Source organism: Palaemon carinicauda, chromosome 28 (genome assembly GCF_036898095.1).
Source record: "Palaemon carinicauda isolate YSFRI2023 chromosome 28, ASM3689809v2, whole genome shotgun sequence".
NCBI lineage: Eukaryota > Metazoa > Arthropoda > Malacostraca > Decapoda > Palaemonidae > Palaemon > Palaemon carinicauda.
The window spans coordinates 4,731,494-4,743,993 of record NC_090752.1 but is presented as its reverse complement, the minus strand read 5'-3'; the positions used below and the strand labels follow the sequence as shown (position 1 = coordinate 4,743,993).

The 12,500-nt window shown below is 39.5% G+C and overlaps 1 protein-coding gene and 1 long non-coding RNA gene across 2 annotated transcripts in view; one reads left to right on the top strand and one right to left on the bottom strand.

Annotated features, from left to right (window-relative positions):
- Positions 1-12,500, bottom strand: part of LOC137621436 (uncharacterized) — a 64,358-nt gene that overhangs the window by 13,175 nt on the left and 38,683 nt on the right. The gene's annotated exons all lie outside the window — the stretch shown is intronic.
- Positions 7,263-12,500, top strand: part of LOC137621435 (uncharacterized transporter YutK-like) — a 42,352-nt gene continuing 37,114 nt past the window's right edge. The window contains exon 1 of the mRNA XM_068351731.1: positions 7,263-7,503. Within this exon, the coding sequence (XP_068207832.1) occupies positions 7,411-7,503 (93 nt within the window). The 5' untranslated portion in view covers positions 7,263-7,410. The remainder of the gene's footprint in view (positions 7,504-12,500) is intronic.

Sequence of the window (12,500 nt, the reverse complement as noted above, 5' to 3'; positions counted from 1 at the left end):
CACTCCTGCCATTTAACTCGCAATTTTCTTGATCGCTTTGTTCTCAAATCTACAAAATCTGTTGGATACTGTTTCAGTGTCATACCACGACTCATGTCCATTCAGTAACAGTGATCTCACTAAACTGATATATAAACTACTGAAAAAATAAATAGATGAAGAAGCTATGATCAGTTAACATATAATAAACACTAAAGATCACTTGACTTATCATAGCGAAAGAAACATTTTATAGTGCAGCATCTAGTTAATGTGCTAATTCTTTCAAGAATTAAATTTTTGAGAAAAAGGGGATAAGTGATTTAAGCAAAACTTTTACGGATTAAAAACCCAAATTATAAAAAATAACAAAACAAAATAATCTAAAATAAATAAAAACAATAAGATCATTCAACATTAATATAAACATATATCATATCAAGAAACTGGGAAGTACAGTAAGTATTTCCTGAGTGACCATCCTTCAGGCATGTGACAGAATTATAAAATTGTCATTACCAGCCTTATGTTGACGACCTTAGAATTTCGGGAAAAACCCCTATGACATCTCATTATGGTCCTCCATGAACTTAGAAGGTGTTTGGTAAGTTAACTTGTGGGTAACAAAACGATAACAGTTAAGGACAATGGACAGTCAAGAAGCGAACCAAGTAGTTCTGCTAAAAAACATGAATGAAAAAATCTTTAACATTATAATAATAATAATAATAATAATAATAATAATAATAATAATAAATAATAATAATAAATTATTATCATTATTATTATTATTACTAGCTAAGCTTTAACCCTAGTTCCTAGTTGCAAAAGCAGGATGTTATAAGGCCAAGGGCTTCAACAAGGACAAATAGCCCAATGAGGAAAGGAGATAAGGCAATAAACAAACTACAAGAGACGTGTTATTATTACTATTATTATTATTATTAGCTAACCTACAACCCTAGTTCCTAGTTGCAAAAGCAGTATGTTATAAGACCAAGGGCTACAAAAGAGAAAAATAGCCCAGTGAGGAAAGGAAATAAGGCAACAAATAAACTACAAGAGAAGTATTATTATTGTTGTTATCATCATCAGTATTATTATTATTACTTGCTAAGCTACAACCCTAGTTGAAAAAGCAGGATGTTATAAGCCCAGGGGCTCCAGCAGGGAAAAATACTCCAGTGAGGAAAGGAAACAAGAAAATAAATAAACTACAAGAGAAGCAATGAACAATTAAAATAACATATTTCAAGAACAGTAACATTAAAATAGATCTTCCATAAATAAACTATAAAAAGAGACTTAGGTCAGCATGCTTAACATCAAAACATTCGCTGCAAGTTTAGAACTTTAGAAGTTCCACCAATTCAACTACCTAATTAGGAAGATCATTCCACAACTTGGTCACAGCTGGAATAAAACTTCTAGGATACTGTGTAGTATTGGGCCTCAAGTTTGCTTTTTCTTAAAGAATTTTATAGTAAAGCCAATCGGCTCAAAAGTGTCTCTGACATAATGGTATTTCCCATACAGCTCCTAATATGGAAAGGTGCTATTTGTGAATAGTTATAAATCGTCTTATGAACCTTGAACTAGATATCAGATTGAAAACTTATCACATCCCTTATCTCTCACTAATCTTGGAGATTAACAAGTATTTGCTACAAAGACATAACAAATGAAAGGTCTGGTATTATTATTATTATTATTATTATTATTATTATTATTATTATTATTATTATTATTATTACTTGCTAGGCTATAACCCTAGTTGGAAAAGCAGGATGCTATAGGCCCAAGGGCCCCAACAGGGAAAATAGCCTAGTGAGGAAAGGAAACAAGGAAAAGTAAAAATACTTTAAGAACAGTAACAACATTAAAATAAATATTTTCTGTGTAAACGATAATAACTTACTAAAACAAAAGGAAGAGAAATAAGACAGAATAGTGTGTTCAAGTGTACCCTTAAGCAAGAAAACTCTACCCCAAGACAGGGAAAGACCATGGTACAGAGGCTATAGCACTACCCAAGACTAGAGAACAATGGTTTGATTTTGGAGTGTCCTTCTCCTAGAAGAGCTGTTTACCATAGCTAAAGAGTCTCTTCTGCCCTTACCAAGAGGAAAGTGGCCACTGAACAATTATAATGCAGTAGTTAACCCCTTGGGTGAAGATGAATTTTTTGGTAATTTAAGTGTTGTCAGGTATATGATGACAGAGAAGAATTTGGAAAAAAATAGGCCAAACTATTCGGTGTATGTGTAGGCAAGACGATAATGAACCGCAATCAGAGAGAAGGATCCAATGTAGCACTGTCTAGCCAGTCAGAAGACCCCATAACTCTATAGCGGTAGTATCGCAACGGGTGGCCGGTGCCCTGGCCAACTTACTCCCTTTGCCTCTTAGACCACACCCCTACGGTGTGTTACAAGTTTCTAAAATAGGATATTTGAGATGAGGTTGAAACACCCTGTCTTAGTACGCACACTTGGACGTAGAAAATTACATGTAAATAAAATATAGAATTCATTGATGGTTACATATTCTGATACAAACAACGTCTAATTTCACTAATAAAGAGGCAGGAAAACATGCTTAAATCCTTTAATAAAGCCAGTCTTTTTTTAGAGACATATTTTCTTTTATTTCAGATAATTTTAACAACGTTCCTACCACCTTGAGCAATTATTTGATCATTCTTAATTCCAAGATAAAGATTATCCTTAATAAAATAGCAGAAAAAAATATACGGATACGTTTTTTTTTTTTTTTTTTTTTTTTTTTTTGAACATCTCAAAAACCTTCTTCATAGAACATCCTCATAAGTCCTTCATGTGTCATAAATATCTTACGACTGTGAACTTATCAAAGTATAATTTTTGTATGTAGTGATAAAACATAAAACAACACGACATTGACATTGACATATGACAATTGAACATGTGACAAATCAAAGCCGAGATCTTATCTCAAACCCCATGTCCTAGGAATTCTCTTGCACATTTTTCTTATTAAGATAACACACCTCTCAGATTTAATCTATCGGCCAGTGTTTACAACAACGGTACGAATGCCAAGAAAAAAAAATTAACCTGATCACCAACTGATATAAAGCTTTTTTCTCTATATTCTTTAGCCATTGGGCAACTGACGATTATATGAACTCTTTATCACATTGTAATAATAAAAAATATATAATAAAACACGACCTAGATAACATTAACGACCATTTCGACTTGGTTATCAAACGATATAGTGGGGCAGCATAGCTAACCTATTGTGCATTTTGTGATACAAGCACCAAATTTGGCACAAATGTACATTGACATATGGCGAACATTTTCAGATATTGAGCCACTCAGAATTCTCTATTCATGTCCGCCATATTGGAATTCAAAAAGGCCGCCATTTGAAAGCTACATTTGCGTTTATCTGTGGATCTAAAATTGCTATTGACTCGATTCTGGTGCCTAAATGTAGGTTTTGGGGGGCAAGGAATCCAATGGTTACAATCTGCATTGCGTATTTTTTTATCACTGAGCCGCCATATTGGATTTCAAAATGGCCACCATTTGAAATCTTCATTTTTTATTATCAGTGGGTCTAATGCTGCTTTTGACTCGATTCTGGTGTCTATCTGTATGTTTTGGGGGGCAAGGAATCCAATGATAACAATCTGTATTGTGTATCTTTTAGCATTGAGCTGCCATGTTGGATTTCAAAATGGCTGCCATTTAAAATCTACAGACTTATTCTTGCGAACATCTCATGTCTTGCGCACTAGAAGAGCACATCAAGTGACTGCAGCAGCACTGTACATCCTGTAACACCATGCCTACAACCGATTCTGTTTGTGAGAAACCAGAGATGCAGAGGACCTTCCCGTGTTTGAAGACTGGTGTCACCAGAGATGAGACAACATCCCCCAGTTTTGCTACTGGGTGACTGTGCTGGAACTAGAATTGTTGGTTCAAGTATATGTGCGTTCTCTCAGGCAGGGATCATTTGTGATGTACTTAGATGCTCTGACAGAGCTGGTCCCCTGGTTTCACGCACTAGATCATACCCACTATGCTAGGTGGATACCAGTGCACCTGAAGGACATGGCCGAGCTAACTACCAAACACCCAAACGTAGCCAGAAAATTCAGCGAAGGTCACTTCACAGTTAAAAAAATGCAGAGGGTGTTCTCTTCAATCCCGCCTGACCAGGCACATGAGCAGAATAATGCCTGCATCAAAGGAGACGGTGGCGCAGTTGGGCTTACTGACAACCCTAGTGCCCTTCGTCGCTGGATGGTTGCAGGACCAGAAGTTGCTAGGGTGATCGAAGAATTCCAAGATGGGAACCAATACTGTAGATGGCAAACAACAGACACGCGCCATCATGATCAGACTCCAAGTGTACAGGCCTCATTTGTGAGAGATGTCTGCTCTCTCGTTGGTGTAATAGAGGAGATGGGTAACCCATTCGAGGAGGAGAGCCAGGATCTAGTCATACTGGATTCAAAGGACATTGCAGGTCCTGCTGCCGTGGAGACCGTGATGAATGCCAAGAAGATTGGCCAAGAGCAGTTCGAGATTTTCACCAGAGAGTGTCTGTTGGACAGAACAAAGGCAGTGGACGACCCCATACCTCGTAACAAGCTGAAGGTATTCAGCCCTTCAACTCCAAGAAGCCAGAGCAAAGGTCACCAACAGCTCACCTCCGTCAAAAATTACCGTGAACTCTTCGCACGCCTGTACATTGGCTGCCAGACGAGGGATGGAAACCTTGAGGAGTTCTTTCATCATGAGAACCAGGCATATCCTCCTGCACTATCCGATGGTGGAAACCTCTTCACTGGTACCAAGAGTAATCTTATCACATGTTTGGAAGAAATCTCCGACGCTAAGACAGATACTCCTGTCACTACTTGTATAGTGCTTGATGGAGCAGCTATCGTCCAGATGCTGAAGCCAGCTGCATCAAAGACCTTTGAAGAGTACGCACAAAGACCTTTGAAGAGTACGCACATCAGATCTTCATTCCATATATATCTACTAAGCTGCAAACAGTGTCACGCCTGGATCTGATCAGCAAGGTAAGTACCTTGCTGATTCACTGAAAGGTAGTACACGTGCAAAGCGGGGACAGGGCGTGCGGAGACGTGTGGTGGCCGCCGCATCCACACCAGGAAACTGGCAGAACTTCCGAGTGGACAGCAACAAGACCGAGCTGTTTAAGTTTCTCTCAACAGCTCTCTTGGAATGGTTTGACCAGGAGGACAAGCAACTCGTCATTACTGACGGAGAGGCAGTGCTCAGCAAGCCACTACTACCAGATCTGCCTTCACTCGACCCATGCAACCATGAAGAGGCTGACAGTCAGATGTTGCTGCATGCATCTCAAGCAGCTAAGCATGGACACCATTCAATAGTCATCCGGACTGTAGACACCGATGTTGTGGTGCTGGCAGTGTCCGTGGTACAGGAATTGCAACCAGAAGACAAACTATGGCTGGCATTCGGAACAGGCCAAAGTTTCCGATACCTAGCAGCACATGAAATAGCAGCTGGACTGGGACCAGAGAAGGCTCGTGCACTGCCAATGTTCCACGTTCTAACTGGATGCGATACTGTGTCAAGCTTTGCTAGACATGGCAAGAAGACCGCATGGGCAGTCTGGACAGTACTGCCAGAGTTAACTGAGGCGCTGATGCAGCTGTCTTCCGCACCAAGTGACATACCAAATGATGCAATGTGCATCATCGAGAGGTTCGTGATCCTGTTGTATGATCGAACCAGCAAATGCACGGACATTGACAAGGCCAGGAGGAAACTCTTTGCAAGGAAGAACAATGTGCAGCTGATCCCTACAACGAAGGCAGCTTTAGAGGAACATGTCAAGAGGGCAGTATATCAAGGTGGACATGTGTGGGGTCAGATACTGGTGCCAGCACCAGAACTCCCACCACCAACAAACTGGGGTTGGTCACTGAGTGGAGGACAATACACACCATACTGGACCAGGCTACCTGAGGCAGCTCACACCTGCATTGAGCTGGTTTCTTGCAAGTGCCAGAAAGGGTGTGTGAGACGCTGCAAGTGCAAGAAGGCTGCCCTTAAGTGCAAAGCCCTCTGTGTGTGTGAAGGGGACTGCACATGAAGATGAGTCCACAACATTCATTTACTTGTGGCGGTGCTGAACTGGTTAACATGAGATGGTTTATGTACAAATATCTTCAGTACCGATGTATACCTAGCCTCAAATACAAGACCATAGTAGAATGTCAGTACACACCCAACCTTATATATTACACCATAGCATGTCAGAATTTTAACTAAGATATTTAAGACATGACCTAAGAGATGTATCAAAATTATAAAACTCAAAATTAGTACTTGAAGTAAGTCGATATTTATTTAGAGTTTTACGTTGTTTTGTGTTAATGTTCACACTATTTTGTGGATATTCAGACGTAACCCCGAATTGATCATTTTGTGATATTGATTGAAGGAATGGAGAAAACTAATCATATATGAAAGGTGTCATATCAAACCTAGAACAACACAGAATCTAATCAATAACTCAAACAATTTTTACTTCACAGATTTTGAGTAAAATGTTGCCTTGTCAAAAATACATGATGATAAATATTCATCTCTCATAAATTAAGTGGAGTACTGTAATAAAGTGTCATTTTGAAAAATAGATATTGTCATGTACTGTAAAAATATTTGACCCAGAGGTAATCGCACATGTAGAATTCAAGTGGCGGCCATTTTGAAATCCAATATGTTGTCTAATTTATAAAGATACACAATGCAGATTGTAATCATCGGATTCATTTCCTCCCAAAACATACATTTGGACACCAGAATCGAGTCAATAGCAGCATTAGACCCAAAGATAATCGAAAATGTAGATTTCAAACAACAGCCATTTTGAAATCCAATATGGCGGCTCACTGGTACAAAATATGCGATGCAGATTGTTACCATTAGATATCTTGCCCCCCAAAAACATACATTTAGACACCAGAATCGAGTCAATAGCAGCATTAGACCCAAAGATAATCGAAAATATAGATTTCAAATGGCGGCCATTTTGAATTCCAATATGGCAGACATGAAGGGAGAATTCCAAGTGGCTCAATATCTAAAATTGTTCGCCATATATCAATGTACATTTGTGCCAAATTTGATGCTTGTATCACAAAATTCACAATCCTTTTGAAATTTCGAGCTAAACCGCCCCGGGGCACTAATAGATAAGTCCAACCCTTATCCTTGAAAAGGGTGATATACTTCAGTTGTTGATTGGTGTCCTTCTAGGCAAGAAGTGTCGGTGCGTATCGGGTACCATATCCCCCAACTAGTGCCAAGGGTACGCAACGAACGTATTGGATCTGTTTCTCTTCTACAAGAGGAAGTCCAACATTAAAAAATGCGTAAAGGAGAGTCAGCCGTTAATACCCATGACAATCCGGCTTTCACAGTTGAAGATGCTTATGAGAGAGCAGTGGATGATCTTGAAGAGGTACTTAGTATTACTTGTTATTGGGTCTCGTTAATTTCAAGATATTTTTTCTCAACAGAGAAAAAAGGGGATATATCGACTAAGTAGATAAGTATACAAGCTTTGGGAAAAGTTTAACTCTCTCTCTCTCTCTCTCTCTCTCTCTCTCTCTCTCTCTCTCTCTGTGGGGATTTTTAGTTTTCTGTATTTTCCATTTGAGTGATATTTTAGATGGTTATGAAATAATGTCCCTAGCCAGGAATTTGGGAAAACGCGGAAAAAATTGAAACCCAATGTCCCAAAGAAAGGTCTGGACCTGATTTAAGACCCCAGACCCTAAAGAGAAGAAGACGTGAAATACGAATACGGGTTTAAGACCCCAGACCCTAAAGAGATGAAGGGGTGAAATACGAATTACGGATTTAAGACCCCAGACCCTGAAGAGAGTAAGGGGTGAAATACGAATACGGGTTTAAGACCCCAGACCCTAAAGAGATGAAGGGGTGAAATACGAATACGGGTTTAAGACCCCAGACCCTAAAGAGATGAAGGGGTGAAATACGAATTACGGGTTTAAGACCCCAGACCCTGAAGAGATGAAGGGGTGAAATACGAATACGGGTTTAAGACCCCAGACCCTGAAGAGAAGAAGGGGTGAAATACGAATACGGGTTTAAAACCCCAGACACTGAAGAGAAAAAGGGGTGAAGTACGAATACGGGTTTAAGACCCCAGACCCTAAAGAGAGGAAGGGGTGAAATACGAATACGGGTTTAAGACCCCAGACCCTAAAGAGATGAAGGGGTGAAATACGAATTACGGGTTTAAGACCCCAGACCCTGAAGAGATGAAGGGGTGAAATACGAATACGGGTTTAAGACCCCAGACCCTGAAGAGAAGAAGGGGTGAAATACGAATACGGGTTTAAAACCCCAAACACTGAAGAGAAAAAGGGGTGAAGTACGAATACGGGTTTAGGACCCCAGTCCCTGAAGAGAGGAAGGGGTGAAATACGAATACGGGTTTAAGACCCCAGACCCTGAAGAGAAGAAGGGGTGAAGTACGAATACGGGTTTAGGACCCCATTCCCTGAAGAGAAGAAGGGGTGAAATACGAATACGGGTTTAAGACCCCAGACCCTGAAGAGAAGAAGGGGTGAAGTACGAATACGGGTTTAGGACCCCAGTCCCTGAAGAGAAGAAGGGGTGAAATACGAATACGGGTTTAAGACCCCAGTCCCTGAAGAGAGGAAGGGGTGAAATACGAATACGGGTTTAAGACCCCAGACCCTAAAGAGAGGAAGGGGTGAAATACGAATACGGGTTTAAGACCTCAGACCCTGAAGAGAAGAAGGGGGGAAATACGAATACGGGTTTAAGACCCCAGACCCTGAAGAGAGGAAGGGGTGAAATACGAATACGGGTTTAAGACCCCAGACCCTGAAGAGAAGAAGGGGTGAAATACGAATACGGGTTTAAGACCCCAGACCCTGAAGAGAAGAAGGGGTGAAGTACGAATACGGGTTTAGGACCCCAGTCCCTGAAGAGAGGAAGGGGTGAAATACGAATACGGGTTTAAGACCCCAGTCCCTGAAGAGAGGAAGGGGTGAAATACGAATACGGGTTTAAGACCCCAGACCCTAAAGAGAGGAAGGGGTGAAATACGAATACGGGTTTAAGACCTCAGACCCTGAAGAGAAGAAGGGGTGAAATACGAATACGGGTTTAAGACCCCAGACCCTGAAGAGAGGAAGGGGTGAAATACGAATACGGGTTTAAGACCCCAGACCCTGAAGAGAAGAAGGGGTGAAATACGAATACGGGTTTAAGACCCCAGACCCTGAAGAGAAGAAGGGGTGAAGTACAAATACGGGTTTAGGACCCCAGTCCCTGAAGAGAGGAAGGGGTGAAATACGAATACGGGTTTAAGACCCCAGTCCCTGAAGAGATGAAGGGGTGAAATACGAATACGGGTTTAAGACCCCAGACCCTAAAGAGAAGAAGGGGTGAAATACGAATACGGGTTTAAGACCCCAGACCCTAGAGAGAAGAAGGAGTGAAATACGAATACGGGTTCAAGACCCCAGACCCTAAAGAGAAGAAGGGATGAAATACGAATACGGGTTTAAGACCTCAGACCCTAAAGACAAGAAGGGGTGATATAAAAACACGGGAAGCTCAAGAGTCAAGACAAGGTAGGATGAATAGCGCAGTGTGTCTGATGGTGCTCGACTTGTTGTTGAAGAGCCTTCTCTGAAGGAGTATGAAGTGAATCATATCTTGTACGAATTACCGCATAGGGTTTCAACTACGGTTCAGCTGTGAACTAGCTATTTCTCAATGGTTAAAAAACTGTCGTAGGTCGCAGCCTCACTCTAAGAAAATTGCATAAAACTTAAACTCCTTTCTTTACGGGGAAATTTAGTATAGCAATAACGATATATATATATATATATATATATATATATATATATATATACATATATATATATATATACAGATATGCACACTCACGCATACCCCTCTCACTAGGGCATGACTACTCCCTCTCCCCCTATCCCAGAGACGGGGAGAGCTGAGCGTGACCGTATATATATATACATATATATATATATATATATATATATATATATATATATATATAAATATATATATATATACATATATATATATATATATATATATATATATATATATATATATATATATATTTACACTATCATATCTTTGGAAAGAATGTATTATCGACATCAGCGCCAACGATCCACTGAACTTGAGTAACTACCAAGTTCCAGATAACTCAAATACACATATAGTTAAACATTAGAAGATAAAATATATACGAAAATGTAAAAAAAAAAAATTAGATTTCCTTCATATATCAGCGATGTAAAAGAGCAAAAAATACACCAATAAAAAAAGTTTTTTTCAAATAGGCATGATAAAGAAATAATTACATAAAATGAAATAAAACTGAAAGATATCAACAAGTAGAAGTTTTTTATATACCAGATATAAAATCTATAGAAAAATATGCCAATATATAGTTAAAATTCCTTCAGAGACTAGTTATGAAATGCATTAGATAATGAAGTTTGTATAGAGTTTCTTAATATATATATATATATATATATATATATATATATATATATATATACTGTATATTTATGTATATATATATATATATATATATATATATATATATATGTATATATATGTATATATATACATATATATATATATATATATATATATATATATATATATATATATGAATTATCTTTCCAAATTATTTAACACCTGCCATAGAACATGTGATACTGGCAATTGGACACCTGCCACTAAACATGAAATACTCAAATCATTTGTAAAACAATAATGTAAACACGCCAATAGGTCATTACGATTCTTTCAATATCCAGTTATAAATACAGACATCATACTAGACGGGCACTCAGTAAACGCAGACCTCTGCCGCGGCAGCTTATTTCTCGACCTTTAGCACGACCGTGACCTTGACCTTGACCTTCCAAAATTTAATAATTTCCAGCATTTTACATAACAGTTAATCCCTGCAAGTTTCATTACTCTACGAGAGAATTGTGGACAGGAAGCTGTTCACAAAAACACACACACACAAACAGGGGGTAAAACATAACCTTCCAACTTCGTTGGCGGAGGTAAATATGTTAAGGAAATCTTATACCACGCCAGATTTTTCACCAAGAGAAAGATGAACGGTATCACGACTTCCTACAGAGTAATTGGTTCGTAGATCAGTTACGTAACTAAGAAAACAATGAAGGATCACATTACCAACACACCATACGGAATTAACTTTGTTTTGATAATCAGCTGAAGGATGGGATTTTTTTTTTTTTTTTTTTTAAGGCCGCTCATGAACAGCAGGAGCAAGGGACAGTGATAATTCCCTACCTAGCAAGACAATGACCTAGAGATAGACCATATATACATATGATCAGCATCTAAGCTAGAACCAGGGAAGTCCAGGCAATGGCTGCTGATGTATCAGCAGGTAGACCCATAGACTCCCCAAACACCATATCCTTAGCTCACAAGGATGGTGAGGTTGCAGCGATCAAAGAAGCTAACGAGTTTGAACGGGACTCGAACCCCAGTCAGGGACGTTACCACATCGGCCACCACAACCCTGTTGATCATCATCTAAAGGGATGGAATGTTTTTAAAGCCACTCATGAACGGAGGGGGCAAGGGACAGTGACAATACCCTACCTAACAAGACAATGCCCTAGAGACTGATCATATATACATATGACCAGTACCCAAACCCCCTCTCCACCCAAGCTAGAACCGGGGAAGGCCAGGCAATGGCTGCAGATGACAGCAGGTAGACCTATAGGCTCCCCAAAATCCCGCATCCTTAGCTCACAATTGTGACGGGCCGAGAGAAGGTTGTGACTCAAAGACAGGATGAAAGCAACTGAGAGAGTTTATTATAGAACACTGTCTTTTATGTAAAAAAGCTCAAAACAACAAGAAATTTCATGTTCAAAACAGACACCGTTACCGATGAGAAAAACAGACATGTTTATTCTGGTTCTTTTTAGTGCGAGGGAAGAGCGAAGATACAAGCATTATACACAAAATGAACTATGTACGATCGTGTGACACACGGTTGGTACACAATGATGGTGAAGCTGCAGATACTACAAGAAACTATCGAGCTTGAGCGGGACTCGAACCCCATTCAGGTAGATGGCCAGGCAGGGATGTTTCCAATAGGTCACCAAAACCCGTATCATTAATGTACAGTATATATGTCAAGTGACTACACTTATGTGACTTCGATAATGTATGTAATCAAACGATTATGTTAACGTAATTCTGATAAGTATTCTGTTAGCTCATTCAATGGCAGTGACACGCTGGATAATCCCTGCTCGTTCGATTACCGGAGTTAAGCAATGTTGGGTCTGGTCAGTACTCGAATGGGTGACCATCAAGGAAAAATTCTGTGGGCATATAGGATCCTTCAAC